Genomic DNA, 26,171 nt, shown 5'->3' with positions numbered 1-26,171 from the left:
CTTGTAATTTTAGGGGTCCTGAAGGTACAGCCATACATATAAGAGAAGGTCTAACTACTGTATCCTGACATGTTAACATTCTACAAGGCTTTAGAATGATTGACAGAATTATAATATGACCTTATAATTTATGAAAACACTATCAAGGACTTTGAAGACCAAATTATCAATATGAATCCAAGAGAACAAACATTCAACAAAATCCTGGATTTTGGATCTACCTTAAAAGTTATTGTTTTTAGGTATGTTAACAGTAGTGGCATAGTTTGGCAAAAGAGGGAAAATGGGTGCACAACTTGGAATGTAATCAATGTCACTGAAGTGTATGTACAAATAGAAATTAAGGAAATATTGTTTGTGTTGCTGTGTGTAGATTACAAATAAAAAAAAATAAAGTTACTGTTTTTACCAAGAGTGAAACTGTTCGCTAAACACTGGTGTCTCTCTGATCTTAGTCCTGCGCCCTCTTCCATATATGTTCTTCCTAGGTAAGATCACCCAGCTCCTACTTTTAAATTCTATCTATAATCTTATAAATACTTAGACTTTATTCCTAGCCCAGACATTTCTGAGTTCCAGATGCGTCTAACTGCTTCCTTGACATGCCTCTTAGACATTTCAAATTTAACATGTCCAGAACTGCACCATCACTCCCAAAGTCTACCTTTCCTTGACTTTCATATCTAATAAATAATACTGTTCAACAAGAATTGAGGCATTATATTCTTTATTTCCTCCTTTAGTTCATTTCCCCTATCAAATTCCAAACCCATCTACTTCTTTCCATCCCACCATTACCACTGAAGTTCAATCTTCTATCTGATCTACTATGACAGCCTCAACTAATATATGAGCTTCCACTCTTGATAACCTCTCCAAGCCATTATCCACACAGTATTAGGAGTAATACTCTGCAAACATGCATCAGATGTTATTCCCTGCTTAAGACCTTCAATTACCTCCTCATTGTACCTAGAATAAAATCCAAATTCCTTACAAGGTCTACAAAAGGCCTGCTTACTTTTAGAAACTCATCTCATACAATTCTACCCCTAAATTCTACCTTTTAACAACACTGGCCTTCTTTCAGTTACTTTAATACACTAAGTTCTTTCTTGTCTCAGAGACTTGGCATATGTTGCTCTCTTGGAATGTACTTCTCTTTGCTCTTTGTATGGCTACATCATCCTTATTCTTCAGGTTTTGGATTAAATGTCACCACTCAGAAAAACCTCCCATGACCATCACATATAAAGCAGGGATAGTAGCTATTCTCTAGCTAAATATCCTATATTTCCCCCTTAGTGCTTACCATAATTTTTAAATTTAACTTTTTTTTTTTTTTTGGCTCTCTTCCCAAAACGTAGGACCTATATAAGGGCAGAGAACACATCTTCCTATTCACCATTGTATCCCAGCACAGCACAATGTCTAATTTAACAGGTACCTGAACAAACATTTCCTGAAGAAATGAATGGATATGACGCCAAAGGGAACTGGTGAGTAATAAAAAGTGATGAGGTTAAAGAATTGTGCCAGTTGGGATATGTGACTAACACAGTTATGATGGGTAGTAGCATATCTGGATGTGGGGGAGCTGAAGTAAAGAACCGGAGATGAAGTGGACATAAGAGCTAGAAGACAAAGGTATTGCATGGTTCATACACGCAGATATTAAAGGCACTAAGAATAAGTCAATTTGAGGCAGAAAAGAAAGACTGTGAGCTAGAAGAAATCTTCAATTAATGAGAAGGTGAAACCAGGAAAGCAAAAGATGTTATAAATGAACGTACGTAGAGCTGTGATATAAAATCCATTTCTCAATTAATTCCATGGGTTTGGAATGAAAAATCTGGTCTAGACAAGGTAACAGGAAGGAGGATAAGAATCCTCACCCCTCTTGGCTCTAAAACACACTGAATGTCAGGGGGGTGGAGGGAAAGACTTCGCTTGAGGGCTACAGAGTGTAACTCTAGCAAAAGCCAGGGTTCAATTAAGGCAAAGAAGTGAAGGGGTTATTCCAAGAAGTTGAGGATATGAGGGAACTTGCTTAGTCCAAACCACTAAAAAGCAGAAGGGAGAAAATTTAGACAATGGAGATTTGAATAAGATTAATATAACAAACACCCTTCCTTTTCTGCATTTAGAAAATAGTACAACAGATTCTCCAAAACTAATTTATAAATACAATTTTGTTTTACCTGTGACTTTACTGAATTCTTCCAGAATGTTTTCTTTAGTCTTATTCTTCGGAATTGATCCAACAAAAAGTCTGTTGTTTGCCACAGAAATGCACACTCCAAGGTGTTTCCCAGGGCGAATTTCATAGCTGTCACACTGCAAGGAAAAAAAAAACAAAGACACCCCACAACCACCCCAAACTCAGGACAACTGATCTTATTTTAAAAATTCAACAATTTAAGGCCCAGCACTCCCTGCTTCAAGAACTTGCCTAGTTCTCTCATGCTTGTTGTAATATAAATGTTTTATTTTTTAACTTCACTGTTACGGTCTCTCATTTTAGTTTGGTTTTGTTAATCTTCACTGCTTCTCCATATGTAAGTGACTCAAAGTTATTTGCTTTATTTATTTTTTTTAATATCTTATTTCATATTTCAATTTTACCTATCTTAAACTTTCTTTCCAGAGAATTTCAGAAAAAGTATACGAGACTGATCATTCAGGGTCCTTGGGGATAAAACTAGACACGGATAGGCAAAACAACAATATATAAAGAGCAACAACTACAGTTAATCAATGCAAAAGAAATTTAGAAGAATTGCACATTCCACACAAAAACAGAATTCTAAATATATACATATAAAGTTTTAAACTGCATATCAAACATAATACTTTTAAAGTTATATGAAATGATAATAAAAAATGTTTTATTTAAATAATTGTGGTGATGACTTCCATGACAAACTTTAGCTTTTTATGCTTTACCTACCATTAAAAGATACTCACTAAAAGATACGTGATTATTAAAAAAAAAAAAATATATATATATATATATATATATCATTCATACATTGCCAAAAAAGAGGAAATGAAGCTTTGAAAAATGTCTCAGAATTAAATAAACAAGTTGGAAGAAAAAGTCCATAATAAAAAAAGGAAAATCTGGGCCAAGCTAGGAATGGAACTAATTCAGAGACCACTAATGAAACTAGAAGCCTTGATGGAGAAGGTTATCCATTGTAGAAAGACTAGTACTAAACTAATAAGGCCCTGAGATGTCTGCCAAAAGAGGAAGCCTAAAAACAATCATATTGTTATTTTAAGTTACTGAACTAGTTGTATCTTAGTACAGTAGAAGTGAAGATACACTTAAATTTCCAGAAGTTTGTTACTACTACTACTCTGAAGTGAGTATAAAGGGCAAAAGACCCTACAGAAAGGAAGTTACTAGAAGATTAGCTATAAAATAATAGAAGAGGAAAGAAAGGTTAAAGACATAGAGGACCCAAGGGCCTGGAAAGAAAAAGACAAAAAAAACAAAGATACAAAAGAACACAACTACACTTAGAAAATAAATAAGTTGTATTATTAGGCTGAGGCAAAAATAAAACAAAAGCCCCCAAGCAAAAAAATAAATAAATAAAAAGCACAACCATTTCCTGACTTGTGTCTAAAAGCCGCTGTCACACACTATTATGTTTCCCAGAATTCATTCCAACTTCCATTAGACTTTAAGAATTCATATCCTTTTTGTATAAAACCAACACACAGAACTGCAAAAGCCAAATATTCAGTGAAATGTTTAGTACTAATCAATCTAATGGATAACTTATTAGAATTATGAAAGACTTTCCATATAATATATATTCTTGGGTATTTTCACTTTTATTATAAGCAGAAAAAAATAAATCAAAGATTACATACCAACTCAGTCAATATAAAAACATTAAAAGCAAAAACTAAAGAAAATGAAACATCATTAGCTTAAAACATTTTCGTATTGAGGTTTCTTCCTCAAGTATTCACGTACCAGTTTAACAGCTTCCTGTGCAGCTTCCTTTCCACAGAAGGTGATAAAAGCATACCCTCTGTTCTGACCAGACAGTGGATCCATCATAAGACGGAGATCCCAAATGGGACCAGCCTTCTCAAAAAGGGGCACCAACTCATCCTCATATAAATCTCTTGGTATCTTACCTACAAAAACCTGAAATAAAACTCTTCATTAGAAACCCAACATAAGTATTTGATTTTAGAGCCATAAATCATAACTTCTTTTTTTGTTGGGTGGTGGAGAGGAAGAGGGACAGAAAAAAAGAATAGAAAGATGGTTAAGTATGTCTGGACAATGGGGAAAATATGATTAGCTAGCTGAATCTTACAGCTGACTTAGGGAGCTAACCCTAATTTTTATTCTAACAACACTAGGGCCATCACCACAGAACGTTATTCTATACTGAAACTAAACAAGAGTGTGCAAATATTATACTAACAAGTCTAAATTTTGAATTGTTATAATGTGTCTTTTTCTCTTAAAAACAGAAGAGCATGTGTCTTCATGGAAATAGGATATCTGCCATTTTTACAAAAACAATAACTGAATGAAAGATTGACATGTCCTTCCCCAAGTTTTCTCCTCAACTCTAAAATCTTTACTACTTAATAGGCAACATCAATATTTTTCAGAATACTGCTTCAATCTATTCCTCTTTCAGGATATTAAATTTTAAGGTATTAAAAAAGTTCTTCACTGTTTGAAGACTCTGTGCTCTATCTTTAATTATAAGATTATATAATAAGTAAAATTAAAATATACAATAAAATATAATTAACCAATCAGAAAATCTCAGTAAATTTAATATCAGATTGTAATTTTTTCAAGCTTCCACAATGTCAGCAACATTAAAAGCAATCTTTTATGTTATTTTATGTTAAAACATTTGAAATCCACACAGAATCCATGTCAGGTAAATTTTCTGTTGGAACTCACTCACATAAACATTTCACATTCTGAAAAATAACCTTCATCTTAGGTAACTAATGAACAATAGCAATCCAAAAGATGCCAAAATTATCACTGGATATTAACTTTCTGAAGTTAAGCTCTACAAACAGCTGTGTGGTCTTCAGACTATGCTTTCCAAAATAATCAGATTCACTGTCACTGCCACCTGGTAAAATGTTAAGTCTTCTTTTGAATTCCTAGCATGATTTTCACACAACAATTAATCCTCATTCACTGGTTTCCTCATATTCTTTCCTCTCAGTCTTAAAAACTTCTCAATACGTGTATTGTTTAATAAGAAACTAATCTGCTCTGTAAACCTTCATCTAAAGCACAGTAAAAAAAACTTTCAGTATCTACCCTCACTTCTCCCATACCTCAGAGGAAAAGATTTATCTCCTTTTCCAAGAGTAAATCCATAACCCTAAGTCCATTTCGTCTCACTGCCTCCTGGAAATAATTACAAACCTTTATTCCTTCAACTCTCAAACTCTCCTCTTTTTGCTTCGTACCTTCTTTTCTTTCCGTTAGTTTCTTCCTCTGTCTTCAAACATGCCCAAACCTCCCATAAAAAAAACAAAATATGTACCAAAAAGCCTCCTTCACTTTAGCCTATATTACACATCTTTGTTTTCACTGTTACGTTTTGTGAACTCATGGTCCATATCTGTTCTATTTACTCAACAGCTATTCTTTTCAATGTATCTACTATATGCTTAGTACCTTACTTTGGATATGTCATCAGGAAAAACCAACTGCTATAAAAGAACACCACAATTGGTAAAGTAGAGGGTCAGCAAAAAATGTGGTAAACCCTCCATGACTGACATGTTGGCTGTAACAATGGGCTTAAACACACCAAAGATTGTGCGATGGTGCAGGGGCGATGTTTCATTCTGTTATGGTAGGCTCACCATGAGTCGGAGCAAACTCAAAGGCAACTAACAACATGGACACCACAGAGAAGTATAAACAAGACATCTAAGGCATCATCCCAACTAGGGATACAAGATACTGTGTATGTGATCTGAGTGATATCCCTGCAGAACCATCTACCTCATGAAAACTCATTCTGAAAAGCACTTGGCATCTATGCTCTCTTTAACTCCCTAAAATCGGCTTCTTTCTCTAACTCCATTAAATTGTGTGTACAGATGTCACTAATGGATTTCTAATAACCAAATTCAAAAGCCTTTCCCAGTTCTCATCCTCCCCTGCCATCTGTACAAGCATTAACACTGGTGCTGCTACCTTCTGGAAAATTCTCTTCCTTCAGTTTAACTCAGAACACTTCACTAATCTGGTCTTACCTTTAATTATTTCTTTTATATGCTCTGCATGGTGCTTCTTTAACCCACCTAATAATCTGGGAGTTTCCCAGAGTTATGGCTCTATCTCCTATTCTTCACTCTATTTTTAGAGCCTACAACTATACAGCCATCTCTCAGATCTACATCCCAAGATCTAATTCTATATTCCAACTGCTTATTAAACAATTCCTCTTGGTTGTCCTGATTTTACCTAAAATCCATGAGTCTTGTGGTTGCAATTTTTGTTTCTTGAATATGTATGTATGTATAGAAAAGGATGACTATTTTACCAAAATAATGCCAAGAGTGAGTATCAATGCATGGACAAATCACAGGTAATTCTATTTTTTTTTCTTTAGTTATATTTGCTAAATATTATATGATGAAAATATAATACTTCTGTAACAATGTTCTCTTTTTTCAAAAATCAAAATGACTAAAACCCATTCTTGTCAACTGGCTTCTGATTCTCCCCATTTCTCTTTGGAAGAACATAATTTCTGCTTTATCGCTTTCCGAGATAATGGAAGAAATAATACTACTATAAAGAGAAACAATCTCAGGTATTTTCCCTCTCCCTCCATAACTAATTAACCTTTTAAGTATCAACTTGAAGTTGCTCCACTGCATAATGCCTAGCATATACTGACAAATGCCTCCCTGCCTACTCATACGACTTGTCCAAACCTTTCAGGAAGACTATCACATATATTTTAGGCTTACGTGCCATGTACTTTTCTAGGTTCTAAAGATACACTACTTACCACAGACAAGATCTAGGCCTTCAGGTTTATATTCTACTAAAAGAGACAGACCCCCCCCCCCAAAAAAAAGATCAAGAAAATAAACAGAGTACAATTTTAGGTGTTAAATGCTAGAAAGAAAAATAAAAGCAGGGACAGGGAGTAGTAACAAGGAAGGGGTTTTAACTAGGAGGGCCTCCCTGAGGATGCTAAATTTGAACTGAGACCTAAGGAAGAGAAAATTAAGCAGAAATTGGAGCAAAAGAGCATTCCGAGCAGAGGGAACAAGTACAAAAGACCATGAGATGGGAATACGCTGGACATATCTGAGGAACAACAAATAGGCCAGTGACTGGAATGGAAGGTCCACAGAAGACAGTGGTGGAAAAGAGAGATAGGAACCAGCTTGTTAGGTTATGGATATAAGTTTGATTTTTACTCCAGATGTGGGAAGCCACTGGAGGGTTTTGAGCACACCAGTGACTAGGTGTCACTTATGTTCTAAAATCAACATCCTGGCAGCTGAGTGAAGAATGAATTGTATGGGAGAAATGGACTAACCAGTGAGGTTAACAAGGCAATCAAGGCAAGATATGATGGTGGCTTAGTGTAGGGTAACAGCAATAAAGGTAGGGGAAGGTAAGAAATAATGAGTTTCAGGTTGTGTTGGATTCAAATTTACTTTTTAGTTACCTTTAGCAAGTTTCTTAATCAGTGAGATTCAATTTCCTTATCTGGGAATAACAACAGCAAGAGGGTTCAGTTTCCACATGAGTAGAAAGCTCATGTCTTATTCCTCATTTTATTCCCAGCACTGAACACAGTGCCTGGGACATCACAGCTATTTATCTTTGAATGAATGTATGAATGAATGGATGAGCGTCTAACTCATACTGTTAATTTGTGCACTAGGCCCCATCCCTTCTCTCCTACTCAATGATACTTACTTCAGCAACAACTCTACTATATCACAAAGTTTCCCCTTTATACTAGGTTATTCCCATTAGCTGTATATACATGTTATAATTCCTCCCCGCAAATTTAAAATATACCTTTCCCCTACAACTTCTTCCAGCTACTGCTCCATTTCTCTACCCTTTAGCAAAATTACTCAAAAGAGATACATATACTTGCTGTTTCAAATTCCTCTATTCCCATTCCTTCTTGAATCTTCCAAATCTGGCCTTCATCACCATTCTGGTAAGTCACTAAAAATCTCCATGTTGTCACATCCAAGAGTCAATTCTCAGTCCTCCTCTTACTTGGAAAGTTTGATGTAATTAACCAACCCCTCTTTCTTGTGAAACTTTTCTTCACTTGACTTTAGGACACCACACTCCTGGTTTTTCTCCTACCTCATTGGCTCCTTCTTTTCAGTCTTCTTTGCTGGTTCTTTTTCATCTACCCAACCTCTAAATGATGAGGGCTGCAGGGCTCAGATCTCAGATCTTTATCTACATACAACTACACACATTCCCTTGGTGACTGTATCTAAACTCGTGGTTTTTAAACACCATCTAGATACTGATGCCTCCCACATCTATAATCTCCAGCCAGAACGCTCCCCCTGAACGCCAGCTCATATAAGCAACTGCTTACTCAATAGCTCCACTTGGACAACCAAGAGGTATCTAACTCCTAACATGTCCAGAACTGAACTACTGTTTTTCAGCCATAGTAACTTGCTCCTCCCCAGCCTCCTTCATTTCAGTAAATGGAAACTCCATCCTTCCAGCTGTTCAAGTAAAAAACCTTGAAGTCATCCTCAATCTTCTCTCTCCTACCCCATATTCAATCTGTCAACAAATCCTGTTAGATCTGCCTTCAAAATATCCAGAATCTGATCACCTCTCATTAGTATCAACTATACCATCCTGTACTGTCAACCCTAAAAGTGAGTGCTCATTAAAAGAGGACAGCAGTAAAAGAAAGCTACTGATAAGATGTACCAAGACAGGAAATACACGAGAATAATTGGTATTAACTCTGAAATGTATTTTTAGGTGCAGCTAATCTCTCTGGCCTAGTCTGATGATAGTATTTTTTAACTTGAATATGTTTAACTTGAATACTTGAATATTCAAGTATTTTAAACTGTTCTGGGAAGTTCCGTTTTATATCGTTTCTATTAACATAGTACAATAGTGATTAATAATTACACCTCTCAACCATCCGTATTTTCTCCCTACCCAACCAGTTTCTCCCTACCCATTAGAGACACATGTAAAGCAAAGAAAAAGCACACAGAGTGGCAAAATGAAAATATATATTGATATACTACTTACAGAACACTTGTGCATATATTTTTAGAATCAGACAGGACTGCCTCATTAAGCAAACCTAAAGTGAAAAATCTGTATTTTCAGGAAAGGTAATTTAAAGATTTAATAATCATTTTCTAGAAAGAATTCATAAGCTCAAGCTCCTCAGACTTTAAAGTATTATTTGAATGCTAAAAGACCAACTTACAGATTTTCCATAAGAATACTGTGTTTTACTCCAGAAGAAACATCAACAAATCTGTGGTCAATAAAGCTCCCAATATTATAATCACTGGGGTGCATTAAAAAAAAAGGCCATATATCAAAAATACTTGTTTATCTAAAGAACAGAAGATGGTTTCATTTCAAGATCAATTTAACTTGGGACTTAAAAAATAATTTAAGATGGCTAAAAAAGAAACAGCACTCAAAAACAAATTAATGAGCATCACTCCTTTTAAGTTTTTAAGCTTCCTTTTTAAATAACTAAAACAAAATAGAAGTATTTTTCTTTTATTAACTTGTTGGACCCTGAGTCATTCTGGCTGCATAAAAGCTGTTAAGAATAAGCACTTAGTCATCTGCAGGTAACCCTCCTCCTCCAGAATCAACAGAATTCTGTGAACACCCTAACAACAATTATTTTTTTGCTCACTATCAAGGCTTGGAAAAAGGCCTGGCTGCCTACTATCCATGCACTGAATACTTTAATAGTAATAGAGAAAGCCCTTTAGAAAGGAGAAGGGATAGGATCAATAGAAGGAATCAGGCTGCTGAACAGTCTCTTAGGTATCCACTAGGGTTCTTCCATTACCCAACTGCTACTTAAATTTGCTATTTTGCAAACATATCAGTTTCTCCTTATATATAATTCAATTCAAATGCTACAGTCATATACTTTTAAGTCTCTGAAATGCAGTGGTTCTGTAATAGCCATTAGTTAATAAACCAAATTAGATCTCTACCTACCATTTCCTTTTAATTCCTCCAGAGAACATCAAACAAATAAGAATTTGTTATATAGCCATGGCTACCATGGATATTACATTTACATTAATGGCAACAAAATAAAACAAAACTTGCACCTTAAAAAACATCCCCTGAAGTCTTCTTAAAACTAAACAGTTTAGCTGAACTACTAAAGAACATCTGCCTTGACCACTGTGCTCTTTTAAGAACTATCTATACGGGATCAAAACTGACAATAGCAAATCAACAGGTTAGATAGGAAACTTAGGGGGCAGTGAATTTATGTTAATGGGAAGGAACCATTCAGAAAAGGAGAGAATGGTTACACAACTTGAAAAATGTAATCAATGTCACTGAATTGTACATGTAGAAATTGTTAAACTGGTGTATGTTATGCCGTGTATATTCTCAACAACAAAAAAATAAAATAAAAAACAAGAACAGAACTTGCTTCCCAAAACAGATTTACAATACTAGCTGGAAAATATAAAAATACTGTAACTAAACTAGGTCTGAAAGCCTAAGTACACTAAAAATATGCATTTTAAAATTAATACCTACTATTCTTGTATGACGCCCTGGTGGCATAGTGGTTAAGAGCCCAGCTGCTAACCAAAAGACTGGCAGTTCGAATCCACCAGCCGCTCCTTGGAAACCCTATGGGGCAGTTCTACCCTGTCCTATAGGGTCTCTATGAGTCGGAATCGACTCTCAACTGCAACAAGTTTGGTTTCTGGTTATTCTTGTATAGGAGCCCTGGTGGCACAGGAGTTAAGAGCTACGCCTGCTAACCAAAAGTTCAGCAGTTCAAATCCACCAGCCACTCCTTGGAAACCCTATGGGGCAGATCTACTCTGTCCTGAGTTGGGTTTTTTTTTTTTTTTGTATTCTTGTATAGCAAGCCCTGGTGGCTCAGTGGTTAAGAGCTTACTGCTAACCAGAAGGTCGACAATTTGAATCCACCAGCTGCCCTGCAAAACAAAGATGTGGCAATCTGTTTCTGTAAAGACTACAGCCTTGGAAACCCTATGGTGCAGTTCTACTCTGTCCCATAGGGTCACTGTGAGTCAGAATCGACTTGACAGCAATGGGTTTTTTTTTTGGAATTCTTGCATAAGGGGCCCTGAGGGCATAGTGGTTAACCCCGCAGCTGCTAACTGAAAGGATGGCAGTTTGAACCCACCCAGCTGCTCCTCGGAACAAAGATGTGACGATTTGCTTCTGTAAAGCCTTGGAAACCCTATGGGGCAGTTCTATTCTGTCCTATAGGGTCGCTATGAGTCAGAAATGACTTGATGGCAATGAGTTTTTTTATTCATATCTATTTCTTGCTTCAGGACAACGTTTAGCAACAATGTCTGTTAAAGACTGCTCATTTATAGCGTTAATTTACGGTAGATTTTATCTAAAGATGAAACCTCATAGTCCTTATAACTTAATTTTAATACTCCCAGTCACAGGCACTGACCCTTATTTCAACTTCCTGAATCAAGAGTTCAAACAGCCTTTAATGACTGTAATAAAACATTAGAGAAAAATCAAAAACTCACATCAAAAATGACACCAATTAGTCTTAAAAGCTTGCAAGCAGCCATCTAAGATGCACCAATTGGTCCCAACCACCTGGAGGAAAGGAGAATGAAGAACACCAAAGACACAGAAAAGTATTAGCCCAAGAGACAGAAAGGGCCACATAAACCAGAGACTTCATCAGCCTGAGATCAGAAGAACTAGATGCTGCCCGGCTACCACCAATGACCGCTCTAACATGGAACACAACAGGGAGTCCGGGACGGAGCAGGAGAAAGGTGGGGTGCAGAACTCAAATTTCTAGTAAGAAGACCAGGCTTAATGGTCTGACTGAGGTTGGAGGAACCCCAGAAGGCACGGCCCCTGGATTCTCTATCTGCCCAGAACTAAAACAATTTCTGAGGCCAACTCTTCAGACAGGGGTTGGACTGGACTGTGGGACATAAAGTGATACTCGTGAGGAATGTGCCTCTTAGCTCAAGTAGACACAAGAGAATAACTGGGCAGCTTCTGTCCAGAGGTGAGATGAGAAGGCAGAGAGGGTTAGGAGCTGGTTGAATGGACATGGGGAATCAGGGGTGGAAACGAGGCGTGTGCTGTCACAGTATGGGGAGAGCAATTAGAGTCACATAACAATGTATGTATAAGTTTCTGCATGGGGAATAAAATTTTTTAAATGACACCAATTAAAATTTACTTATTAAATCTTTCAGTAATCCAGTACATTAAAAACCTATTTTTTCTGACTTTCCAAAAATTTAAATTTTATTAAATGTAGGCCAAATCTCATGAAATCTAGCTTTATAGGAGGAATCCCAAGTTTACACTGAGATTCTGTTGTAGCAACCTGCTTCTTAGGAGCTTAGGCTGGTATTCTCATTATAGGGATTTTGCTGCAACCAAATCTGCCATATGTAATGACATCTAACATATAATTTAGGAAAATGCATCTTTCTCCTAAAGAGGCAATGCAACACGAGAAAATGTATGCTTCCTTTACAATTAGCATACCAACTATTTGTTTTTAATTGGATACTTAAAACAGTTTATCCTATTGTTCAAATGCCTCCAGTGAAATCTTACTTATAATACTAGCAAACTCCTTATCTATATAAAGATAAAACAAGTCTTCATTAACAAGCTCATTAATGAAACTACTCTAATGGGCTAAAAAAAGTTCTCTTCTGTAATTATTACGAAATAGATGCTGTCAGTTGTCAAGTCAATTCCAATTCATGGCAACTCCATGTGTGCAGAGTAGAACTGCTCCACAGGGTTTTCAAGGCTGTGACCTTACAGAAGCAGATTGCCAGGCCTGTCTTCTGAGTAACCTCTTGTGGATTCCAACAGCCAACATTTCAGCTAGTCGTTGAGCACTTAACCATTGGCACCACTCAGGGAGTCAGATGAAATAGATACAACCAAACTAATTTTGCACCAGACTCTGTATTGAACTTTGTGAAGAATATAAAATTATTATAAAGACTTAATTCTTACTCCTAGGGTTTTTTAACTATTGGAGAAACAAGACTAAGATAAATGTAATACTAACAAGGATATCACATGTTGAATGGTATGCTACTGATCACTGGTTTCCAAACTGTTCTGGTCTTGGAGTTGTTTTAGGAACTGCCTCAAAAATAAGAGAAAGCCAAAGGTGCAGTTCCATGTTTTAGCTATTCAATTTATATGTGGGAGCTATGATAAAAAAAATTCTGATGCTAAAAACAAAGTTTAAAACCATTAGAAAAATACACATGCTGTAAAAGTTCAAGTAAGAAAGTTGCATCATATTTCTGTATTGTTTAAGAACTAAAAGAAATATAAATGTAGATTCAAAAGGGTTCATAATAGATGTACGACATCAAAGATGAGGAATGTGGGGAGAGGTTACTGAGGACACAAAAGTGAAACACGACTAAAATATTATTCACTTGTTCATTAAGTTTCATTGACATTTGTTCATGAAAATGTCATTATAGATGGCTCAACATCTCAATTCCAACTGTATCAATAATTATATAACATTAAATAATTTAGGTTAATTTTTAAGAAACTCAAAATAATTATACCTAGCTGATTCAGGTATCATGAAAAATAAAATGCTTAGAGCCCCTTTTAATAATGCTAAATATTAAGAAATAAAATATTGACTATAATAATGATAAAAAGAAGTTGTAGGAACAAAGACCAATGAATATAAATTCCACTTACATAGAAAGAACATAAAGCTAGAATTAGTTCTGACACAGATCTAAAGTTATGTTAAATGATGACAACTTTGTTTATCCAATCACAAACTAAACATAATCATCTCTGCTTTTGGTTACCAGAAAAGCTTTAGTTTTTAGGAGGGTGTCACTTATAACAGTCTCAATAAGACACTACAGTTTGTTGTAAAGTTACTCAATCAGGAGTTTGAGTAGACTTCTTACAACTTCTTAAAACTCTAATAAAAATAAAAGCTACATAATATACCACCTAAATATTTAACTGGCATCATCATCTAAGGAAGCCACCCCGTATCACTTTGCTTTAAATAAAGTTCTATAAAACTACCATTCAATGTAGTTGAGATTTTAAGTTACAAGGCTATAATTTCAGTTTTTAAAGAAGACCACAATCAATTGTTCATCGAATATTGTGTGTCTATATTCCTAGCATTTGCTAGGCACTGAAGATACACAGTGGAGACACCAAAACAGAAAAGGTTCCTGTTGTAACAGAGCTTTTATTTTGGCACATGTTGTTATTAGATGCCATCAACTCAATTTTGGACTCATAGCGACCCCATGTGACACAGCAGAACTGCCCCATAGAGTTTTCTAGGCTGTATCGTAATGGGAACATACCGCCAGGTCTTTCTCCCACAGAGCTGCTGGGTGGGTTCAAATCGCCAACCTTTCGGTTAGCAGCCGAGTCCTATTTTGGCACATAGTTTTCTCCATTTAAAGGATTAGAACAGGCTAGCATACAGGCATATGGAGAAATCTTTATGAAGGCAGAAATGGAGAAGGAGTTGCTTCTTTGTTCAAATACAGACCAATGTGCTTAACCTTTTATCTGATTCCACATCCGTCTCTTGTGCACCCCCCTCCCATCAATAACTCTCAGTAAATAATGAGTACCTTCAGTGTAATTTTCCTGGGAGACGGGGACAGGGAATGGAGGGATGACAACCACAGTTCAAATTTACAGACATAAAAAAGGACAGAATAAATGAATCACTTCTCCCTAACTTTACCAAGCATCTAAAATAGCACGTTACTAGTAGCATAGTTGTAGCAACCAGTTCCAAGAACCCTGAATTCCTTTATAAGATGCTCAGGTATCTACCAGACACATGATTATCCTTGCTCATGACAGCAGCAGAACACAGACGGGTACCCAAAATAATAGTAACAACTGCTACACTTTGAAAGAAATCATACATTTTCCCCATCATACAACAGACAGAAAAGTTCATAAACTGTAAGGATTTTGGCAAACAGCTGAAGAACACTTACCTCTGTGCCAATCCCAGGCTGTACGCCAGAGTACACACTGTCTGGTGGAGGACCACCATACTTCCTCTGTCCTGTGGTTACATCCAGAGTATAACCAGTCCTCTCAAGCAAGGCCTAAAGATAATCACATCTGATTATACTGGAATATTAAATCAATACAATCAGTAATAGTAATCCTTTCCAAAAGGTACCCCAATGTAAGGCTGAAAAAATGTCAAAATGAACACTGGTTCTGCACACACGTGTCCCTCCCACTTTATTTTTACTATTCCTTTCTACACATTTAAGTTATAGACAAACGAAGTGTCTCAGGACAGATCACTTTTTTGTTATAAGAATTTAAAAATAGGCCAACGATTATTAAAAGTTCTACACAAACTGACCCCACGCTACCTATTCATACTTATGTACTATAGTATTCTTCATTTTGTACCCCTCCTACTTCAATTTTGTGTGGTAGTTCTACTCTCTCCTACAGGGTCACCATGAGTCAGAACTGACTTGAAAGCAATGGGTTTGGTTTAGGTTCTACTTCAATTAGAAGCCTTGGTAGTGAATGGTTAAGCACTCAGCTAGCTGCTAATCGAAAGATTAGCAGTTAGAACCCACCAGCGGCTGCTCAGAGAAAAGACCTGGTGTTCTGCTCCCGTAAAATTTGCAGGCTAGGAAATCCTAGGTCATTACAGGGTTATATAGGGTTGCTATGAGTCGGAATCGACGTGATGGCACACAACAACTATTTCAATTAGACCTTTCTCCTTACTTGTCCCCTTTACATACCATACTTATTTCCACCAGTGATTCTTCTCAGATAAAATGTTCTCTATCCTTCAAAAACCAGTACAAAAACCAAACTCCTTCATGTAGCTTTTACCATTTACTATTACTCACATACTCTTTCTTTGTACCTGAAGTTTCATAATTTAACCTTTGTTTGATCCTTGTTTCATACTCCTGCTACACCATAAGTTCCTTAAGAAATGAAACATTTCTCACACAGAACTGACTCAAAATATTTGGCAATTACCAAATGAGTACACGTAGATTTCAAAAAATAAATAGAACCTGTGTCTTCTGATTACTGACTCTCCTCACAACATTACATTAGGTATTATGAAGAATCATACAAAAGAAGATAATCTCCTTGCACTCAAGGAGTTTGTATTATAACTGAAGCAATATTTAGACGAAAGGCCTACAGAACAAAAGACAACAATCTAGTAATAGAAAACAAGGAAGTGCAATCTACCTAGAAAGGGAAGTATTTTACACTTCAGGTGTTTTTAAATTGTACAATGTCAGAGCAACAGGAAATTTTAGATATCATCAAGTTGAGCAGTTTTCAAAAACGTATTTGGAGGAACTCGGACTCCACAGTGATAACTTAGGCCTGTCAATCTACTACCTTTCACACAAACAGAGCTGCTCCTACTTTTAAACACAGCAATATATGCAATATACATATGTATATTACATATTTACATATTATTTATAAACCACTAGAAACTTTTTTTTTAACAATGGAACCCTTCTTTCAACTGAATTCTCACATGGAGTCCTGCTATATACATTTAAAAATATCTGTATATGTTATACATATATATATATAAGTATTTTATTCTTAAGTAATGGTCACAGTTAGACTGCAGTGATAGACCTTTTAATTGGAAACAGTTATTTAATTTAATGTCTCCAGTAAAGCACAACTGGTTTACGTTTCAGACAGGAATTATAACTTGTAGTTTCTGTCATACAACTAGGTTATATAGAGCTTTTTTGTATCTCTTTCTCCCATCTGAAAAATGGCAAAACTCCATTCTTACAAAACTTTAAAATAATTAAATACGTGAAAATCCTATAGTCTATACACACATATACTATAGTCATTAGTACCCATTTCATGAAGGAATTAGGTTCACTCGTGTTTCACTAAAACCCTATATTCAGCATTTAAACAGTGTATCAAAATAATAATAGTAATAATAATAACGAGCTCATGTTATATAGTTATTACTACATTCCTGCCACTATCCTAACTGTTTTGATATTGTTGCTGCTGTTAGGGGCCATCGAGTTGGTTCCAACTCATAGCGACCCCATGTACAACAGAACGAAATACTGCCCAGTCCTGCGCCATCCTCACAATGGTTGTTATGCTTGAGTCCATTGTTGCAACCATTGTATCAATCCATCTCCTTGAGGGTCTTCCTCTTTTTTGCTGACCCTCTACTTTACCAAGCATTATGTCCTTCTCCAGAGACTGGTCCCTCCTGATAACATGCCCAAGTATGTGAGACAAAGTCTTGACATCCTCACTTCCAAGAAGCACTCTGGCTGTATTTTTTCCAAGACAGACTTGTTCACTCTTCTCACAGCCCACGGTATAGTCAATATTCTTCACCAACACCATAATTCAAAGGCATCAACTCTTCTTCAGTCTTCCTTATTCATTATCCAGCTTTCGCATGCATATGAGGCAATTGAAAACATCATGGCTTGGATCAGGCACACCTTAGACCTCAAAGTGACATCTTTGCTTTTTAACACTTTCAAGAGGTCTCTAACTGCTTTACATACGTAATTCATTTAGTCCTCAGAACAACTCATGTGTTGGCACTACTACTATCCCCATTTTACAAATAAAGGAACTGAGGATAACAAAGGTGAATGAAAACTAAAAGGAGAACAGTTTTAACTAATGACACTTCCTTACTAAGAGAAAACAAGGTGGAAAGAAACTGAACCAAAAGCTTTTTAAAAAGAGATATTATTGGATCAATCCAAGAAACTACTATTGGAAGTATCAATAAAATACTTATCATTCATGAAACAGAAAAGGAGGGAAGAGTTTGCATTAAGGTTTCTCATCAAACATAAATTTGACTGTTTACCCCAAGATTCTAATTCTCATGTACTAACTAGAAGATATTTCCCCCAAGTTATTTAATTTTTTGAATACTGGTTAAAAAACAAACAGCAAGAAAAAAACCCTCAAAGCTGTAAAAACTCTAAAAAAATTTAAAAAGAAGCATTCTATCTAATCATTAAATTTAATTTCATTAAAACTATCCAACTCAAGTTTTACCTTGATCTTTGCTTCATCAGGGCCCTTTGTGGACTCTTGCACCTTGCTCCCCTGTTTCTCCCGTTGCCTGTAGGTCTTCATAACTCCACATAAAAATGCACTTTTGTTCTAGAACAGGCAAGTAATTCAAAAAAGAGTCACCAGGAATCTTGGAAGAGTCAAATACACAATTAAACTTAAATCCCAGAGGAAAAAATTTTAACAAAATATTTACTCATCCATTCATTCAACGAAATAATTGCTATATGCCAGAGACTGGAGCAGACAGTAGTAAAAGACAGTCAAGGCCTCAGGGAACTTACCTTCTATGCTGGGAAAACAGTCTTCCATTTGTTGATATTTAACTGGATCTAGGCTATCTTTGCCAGATAGTCCCAAGCTATTCCTCCTACCTACATTATTTCCCTCCAAGATAAAACAGGATCAGGTAAACAACTAAAAAATGTTAAGGCTCTGAGCAAGTTTAACATGTAAAAAACTAATAATAATAATCATTTTAAGTTTTTAAAGTAAGTTACTACACAAAGAGGGGGGTGAGACTTTTACTTTATGCATGTGCTTCTGCAACCTTTGCTAGTAGCGTATTTTTAACTCATTTTTTTTTTTAAGAAGCAGAGGCAGTGAAAAACAAGCAAACAAACAAAAAAATCACTTCTTCACAGGAAAAAAAGTAACAGCAAAACAATTTCAGATCATTAATTTTTCAGACATTTCTGAGTAATGACCTTACCTGAACATGGGATAAGTCACTCTCCTTGAACTGCTGTAGTACAGACAGAGCTCCTTCTTCATTAAATTCCCTGAGAGCATCAATTGCTCTTTCATCAAGATCGACATAAGCTACCAATCCTAAAAATTAAATTGAAAAGTAGTAACATTATTGCAACAAAAGGGGTAATCTACACTGTCCTATCGATGTTTAATCAAGAATTATTATATTCAATACTATAACAAATTACACTTTTACTTAACTATATGCATAAACGCAGCTATACCAGTATTATGTAGAAAGACTGAGTACAAATATGAAAATAAAAGACAAAATGTCAACACCTATAAACAAGAATTTCAATTCCCATATCCCACAGAAAAATAAAAATCCTAAACCCATTTCCCACTCCCCAAAAGTTGTAAGTCTTGGAAGTTAAATTTTAAGTACACATTGTACTACAGACTGAGCATTAATATACTATATTCTGGTTTATGTTAGAGTAGTAAGAATATACTGTATTTCCCAAGGATCTACCTTCAAATTATGGTCTGCTCCAGTTGTTGCTAACTTCATTTCAAGTGTAACTAACAAGACAGAGGTGGGGGAACAAGCACTTTTACTAAACAATTCTTTCCACTCTCCAGTTAAGTGTCAAAGGCTTTCCCTCTTAGCACCAAACATAAACTGAATTGTATTTATCTGAGCATCTACTTTGCTGCAGTCAGAATGCGGAAAGGCAAAAATTTAAACTCTTCTTCAAATCCAAGTGCAGCTTGATTAATCAATTCTGAAAGTTATACTTTAAAACATTCTTTGTTCTTCTGAGGTGACAAGCTAAGATTAAATGATGCTGTGGCATTCACAACACTGACTGTCAAAATGGCAATCTCTTCCAAAAGGCATTAAGGACTTGACTAAAGACTTACAAGTAAACTATATAGAAAATATATGCACTGCATTCTATATATGTAGTATATTTAACTGCACACAGAACTTCTAAAGTTTAAAACATAATTTCTTAACAGTCTAAGTTTGTGTTATAGCTATAGATATGTACATATAGAAACAAGAATATATTTCAGAATTGATCTGATGTAAAATGGAAATAGTTGGCATATTCAATCCCCCAAATCCATATGAACATCAAGTGACTCCGTTTTGATAAAGCAAAAAAAAAAAACTTTATTCCATACAGTAAATAAATTTTAAATAAACATAATGCCACTTGCAAAGTTACTTATATAATAAGAAAAATGTTGCCGTGATTTAAGAGCTCAAAATGAGCATGCCTAAATAATTGGAGTTTCCTTACTTGAATATTCCATACCACCCCCCAAAGCCACAACTCAGGACACCCATCAATCCACTGCCAATCCACACCTACACCCAAACCATCAGCCTCTTATCAATAACAAAACACTCTACAAGAGAGCATCTCTAAACAGATCACTGCCAATTCTCAATGGCAGAATGTCAGAGCGAAGTTCCTGAGGACTGATTTTCAAATCGGACCATCACCCAGGAATTATTTTTAGAAGTCATTTTAGTGTCTAAAATTATCCTAGGCTTCTCAGATTTAATAAAAAAAAAAAAAAAATTAAGGACCAAAAAAACTAGTATTTTGTTACTACTGTACTTAAGACACATATGTGAGACAATTCGATTCTCTCTCCCAGAATCTGGATAAGCACACCAAACACAGAGGAAGAAAAGTTTCCATCTATGGCCCCAAAAGGGGAGGACACATTTATTTATGAACAACACTCCCTAAGGGTAAATATTTCTCTCCCTCTTTAAAACTGCAAACCACTTAACAACCAACCATATTAAGATGTTCAAATTTGCTTAAGCACTTAACCATGGGACTTTTGAATTTAAAAAAAAAAGGCAGCTGTTACACAACAAACACTTCCAATTACTGAGAGATGTGGATCACTGTCTATTAGAAACTAGACAGGTCACAAACTCTTAAGGAGTCTGACATTTATTATCATTACAGGCAATACATCTAACTATTCCTCTTATTATGCCACCTAATCAGGCCCAAGCTGATTTAACAATCACTTTGAGAAGCTAAAAGTAGAAACGCAAAAGCAAAATGATGACTGATTTAGATTAAGAAAAAATGCAAAATTTGGTATGCTGAGACATACATTTTAATTGGTGATAAATCTAAGACAAATTGATGTACTATTCTGAAAACAACTAAGACTGTATATTCAACACTAAGGAGTCTTCAAAATAATGAAATAAGAATATCAAAGTCAAACCCAGTATGCCCTCAATGAAGGGAAAGTAACAAACATTCAGCTCTACATATCAGAAACAATAAGTATTATTTAACCTTAAAAATCTATAAAATTCAAAGTGGTTTGCCCTCACTTTCATAACCAGTCAGAAACAAGAAATGCATATTATACCTGTCTGAAATATTTCATCAAGTCTTTCTGCCACCTTCTGTGGGAGGCCTGCCTCTATCAGTGTCTTGTAGTGTTCTGTGTGAGTTACACTGGAAGTATCCATTGGTTCTTCCTCTTCTTTTAACTGTACCGCATTACCATTCACCTGATTAGCCATTTTATTATGCTGCTGGAAAAAATTCAGGAGCTATATTACATTAAGCCAGAAATAACTAGTTTGTAGGACAATGCATGATTTATCTAAACTAATTTGTATACATGCTGCTAATAACCTCTATCAAATAATACTTTATGCCTTTTGTGATGTAGCTAACCTAAATTTGCAATAATAATCCTGTGAAACCATAGAAAATGTACATGGAAGCATTTTATCTTTAAGAAACTTCATGTACACTTGGTTAAATAAAGGCTTGAATTTATTGATGATTATTATTGATCATAGGATCGCTGATTAACAAAAGCAGCTGTGTGTCCTGGTGAGCATATCAACAAGTCACCACAAAATCCTAAAAGTCCCTCAAGCTCTCAATTCTTAAAACAGTTTTAAAAAGTTTGGTTTACAAACAAAATGAACACCCACAGACCACTTAATCAAGGTTTAAGGATTTCAAATTTTCCTAGCTCTGCTTCAAATCCAATAAATGCCCTGTTGTCTCTAGTTCAATATGGTGGTGGTTTGGGTTTTCTCCACCTCACTTAAAACATAACACAACTTGTTAATTTTTGTTCTAAAATTAATTTGCTATTCCCATTCACAGATTTAAAAGAAAAAATGACCAAGATTAAAAGCTAAACAATTGTTTTAAGTCCACAGAAAATAAAAAGTGAGCTATAGTTGATGTTACTTCTTTAAAAAAAAAAAAAAGTACATGTTGAATTTTTCATTTCAGTAAAATAAAGCTGCAAAGTATTTTGAAGAATGGAGGGCTAACTTCTTTCAAACAGTTTCAACAAACATTACCTAATTAGGATAAACTTAGATCATATTTCTCGGGTTAACCCTACCAAAAATGTTGTATGTTCAGCCATTAAAGTAATGCTAAAACGAACTTCCTGAAGAGAGAGAGAAAATAATAAAACGGTACAAGGGCAGTCTCTACACTGCCTCAGAAGACAGAGAATTAAAGTTAAAGGGCATTTGTCTGTGATGAAATTATAATTTAATGAAGACATCAGGCAGCAGAATAAAGACACTGCAACACAAAATGAACATGAAAGTGGATCTCAGGAAAAAACCTACTTTCCTTGATGAAACTCAAGATAGCTAGTCAGCTATAAAGAAATACGCAGCACTAAAACACATAAGATAACCACACTTCCAGACTGCTTATCAAAATAGCAAACACTGTGCAAACGCACCAGTGCAGTTTTTCTGACTTAAAACAACTTCTATCCATTTCAATGTCCACTGGTATTTAGTTGAAGTTATTGAAAGAGAAAGACCAAGAGTAAAGGAGGTAATAAAGAGGAAGAAGAAAGGAAAACGCAGAAAAAGTTACTCTAAAAATGAGATAAACAATATCATGACTTCTTACGATTACAAAACATAAGATTTGTTAGCCCTCTAATGTCTATACAGACACAGACTTTGTGGTTAAACTCTGAATGGACAAATTGTTCCTCAAGACAAGCCTCAAATTTTGATGAACTAGTAAAAACGAAAACATTCAAAATTGCACACTTTTTATCAAGAAACTGCTTACTACTTATCATGTAAGATGAATACGTTTACTAATTAATACAAAGATGCATCCTGAAGTCCAAAATCTTTGTGAAAATATAGTTGTCTTCCCATGCTCCCCCACTCCCAAATACAACCGTAAGATCATCAGAACTCAAAAGTTCTCAGTATCACAAGATCTTATAGCACTGCACCTTGGAATACTATTAATACTATTAACAGAAAAAAATTCAGGGAACATCTGTTAAGGTTGTATTGTTTTAAAAGTATGTGTAAAGCAAAAAAGACATATTGTGTATTAAGCACAAGACAGAAATATTTATGACTATTTAATTGCAAAGGCTCTACAAGTTGATACTGAAACTGGTTGAAATAATTTTCAAAAAGTTTTTGTAAACTTTAACAAAAAATACTATAATTAGATTCCAGAAAATTAAACCTTTCAGATCAAGGAAAAACCTCTCTTCAAGCCAAATACGAAGTGCTCACTTAAAAAAGACTTTTATATTGTATGAGACCATTTAAAACTCTTGTGTCAATTCAACATAATGCCACACAGCCAAACCATATTTCTGGATGCAGCAAATACACTAATTTGACTGGAGTCACTGGATCTAAATATTGTTGCAAAAAGTAGAAATTAAAATAAGATTTAAAAGGGCTGCTGGGAGATTTGGAAATTCAGCACTAAACCCTCTCTGACTTTTTCTGAACATCTCTGTGCAAATTCTTCATATTAAGAGACGAGCTTTAAAAGAACTAGCGAAATAAATGGAAACTAACGGTTATCTCACGGCTTAGGAGTATCAAGCGCTTGTCTGACTCATGAGAACATAAATTCAGCCTCTTGAGAATAGGAGAAGTCTCAAACAGGTAGTATGAGAGGACTGAACCTTTCAAGAACCGCTTGGCTTCAATTTTTAAGTTTTGGCAACACGGTTACTACCGTATAAGAAAAAGAATCGCCTTTCCAATTTAGTGCGCCTATGACATTCTTAGAATTACATATCTTAGGCGCCGCCTGTAGCCTAAGTTTTATGGCCTCTAGTAGTCATTTTTTCCTTCAAATCTCGGTTCACAGCATGCAGGATGGGGGAGGGGAGACGCTTCCCACACAAACCGGCCTTTCAGCTTCTGCTCACACAAGTTTTCTCCTGGCTCAGGTAACCCCGGGATTTGCATCCCGCCCGCTGCCCACCCCACCCCCTCAAGCCTGTCCCAAATATCAACAACACAGCCCACTCGCGGCTAGGCCGGCTAAGACCGGAGCAAAGTGGCTCCGGCCGGGAAAGGCGATGTAGCCGCGGACGCCTCAGGCCCTTCGCGGGACTCGGCCGCATGGAGCGGCGGACGGAGGCGGGAAAAGCGCGGCCGACTCGACAGGACGTACAGACTGCGCCCGGCAGGCCGCACCGTGGGACGGTGGTTGGAGGAGGATGAGCGAAGTCAAGGAGGAGCCTCAGAAGGGCTAGGCCCACAGCAGCTCTCCCGGACGAGGCCGAAGCCGCCCCCAGCCCATCCCCACCCCCACCCCAGGGCCTCGGAGCGAAAACGAAATAGGGGACATGGCGCCGAGTCCCGGCAGGCCATGTCGGGTCGGATCGGGGCTCCCGGCCCCTCCCCCCACGGGCCGGCGCGAGACTCACCAGGGCAGAGCAGGGGCCGGCGGCCGGGCCCGTGAGAATCAGCGCGAGGCGCTTTGAAAACGACTAGAAATGGCGCGCGCGCCACCCCCTCCCCCACTCATGGACAGAGACGCGATCCCGGCAGCACGCGGGGTTTCCCGGAACTGCTTCCAGGGACTCCGAGCTGCCAGGCAATCACATCGCGTGTCGGCCTGAGAGGCAACTCAGGCGACCAATAACAGCGAGGAGAAGCGAACTTTAGCCGGACGACTCGAGAACCAATCAGTGAAGCCGTCGGCTGAGCCAATGAGGGTACTCAGCGCCGCTGGCTGGGGCGCCTCCGGGGCGGGGGCAGGCACACAAAGGGGTCTATGGTGGAAGCCCCTGGTGGCCGCGAGGCTGCGGAGCACCAAGCCTAGGGTGCCTGAGGCTCCTCCCTCCTCCTCTGCTGCCGAAGAGAGGCAGACAACCTAGGCCTTGCCCCGCGTGGCCGCCTCCGGAACCCCGCCCCCTACCGTCCGCGCCGGCCTCGCTCCGCTAAGGTCCTCCCGCCCTTTCGCCGGTGTCGCATCGCTCTCTAATCCTCGCGCCGCTGCTGGCGTTCGCCCCAGACACGCCCATCGCCACGCGTTCGGGCTTCTGTCTAGGTCATCTTTTTGGCTCTAGGTAGAATACAGTTTAAGGGTGATTGGGCTCGTCATTTTGCAAGAGAATTTTATATAGAAAATCATCCCCTGTAATGATCAGAAAACTGCCTCTTTGCCTCTTTTGCTCCCTTACCCATATCATTGGTGGCTCAGAATTTGAGAGAAACCGCTAAAGGCATTACAATGTCAAGCACAAAAGATAGACCAGCGACATTTTTCTCATGGGGTCTGGAGCTAATTAATATCCATAAAGTAGATAAGGCAGATATATGCATCTAAGAAGCCAAAAGAGCAGTCCCATTGGAGACTTATTCCCGTTATTCCTAAACCTATTTCTCACTTTCCACCCCTACGGTTTGGTTCTTGCCCTCGCCTTAGTCTGAACTTGTCTCCTTCCACAAAAACCGTCCAAGCTTCTGTAGAGTCAGAGCTTCCTTGCCTGTCCCAACTTCTAAAGCCCCATTCCTCTTAAGGAGTGGAGGAGGTCAAGCAGTGTCTGCAGGGATTGCGTGATACACTCGAGGATCATTTAAATTTCCCAGAACCTATCAATGAAAAATTAATTATTGAAAATCGAATATGTGCTCAGTACCGAGCTAAATGCTGCAGTTTTTGTGTTACGGGGCATAAAACGTATACAAATGTTGGAATTTTAAGTAATATAAAATGGCAAATTTAGGAGAAGTCTTGGAAGCACATGTTTGTAAAAGTGAGGG

The 26,171-nt window shown here is 37.0% G+C and overlaps 1 protein-coding gene across 5 annotated transcripts in view; it reads right to left on the bottom strand.

Annotated features, from left to right (window-relative positions):
• The window catches only part of HNRNPR (heterogeneous nuclear ribonucleoprotein R), a 34,843-nt gene extending 9,889 nt beyond the window's left edge, over positions 1–24,954 (bottom strand). For 2 of the 5 annotated variants that reach the window (XM_023732114.1, XM_004377138.3), the window contains exons 1-7: positions 24,830–24,938; positions 21,503–21,668; positions 19,101–19,219; positions 18,371–18,478; positions 15,286–15,399; positions 3,992–4,168; positions 2,202–2,337 (exon numbers count right to left, since the gene is read on the bottom strand). In XM_023732114.1, the coding sequence (XP_023587882.1) occupies positions 2,202–2,337; positions 3,992–4,168; positions 15,286–15,399; positions 18,371–18,478; positions 19,101–19,219; positions 21,503–21,659 (811 nt within the window). In that variant the 5' untranslated portion in view covers positions 21,660–21,668; positions 24,830–24,938. Of the gene's footprint in view, positions 1–2,201; positions 2,338–3,991; positions 4,169–15,285; positions 15,400–18,370; positions 18,479–19,100; positions 19,220–21,502; positions 21,672–24,829 lie in introns of all 5 variants that reach the window. The other 3 variants (XM_023732113.1, XM_023732115.1, XM_012555762.2) reach the window with 3 other exon arrangements.
• Between the last annotated feature and the right edge of the window lie 1,217 nt (positions 24,955–26,171).

The sequence above is a fragment of the Trichechus manatus genome, unplaced genomic scaffold, assembly GCF_000243295.1.
Source record: "Trichechus manatus latirostris isolate Lorelei unplaced genomic scaffold, TriManLat1.0 scaffold00048, whole genome shotgun sequence".
Classification (NCBI taxonomy): Eukaryota; Metazoa; Chordata; class Mammalia; order Sirenia; family Trichechidae; genus Trichechus; species Trichechus manatus.
Note: the sequence above shows the minus strand (reverse complement) of the source record. Positions and strands in the feature narration are given on the sequence as shown.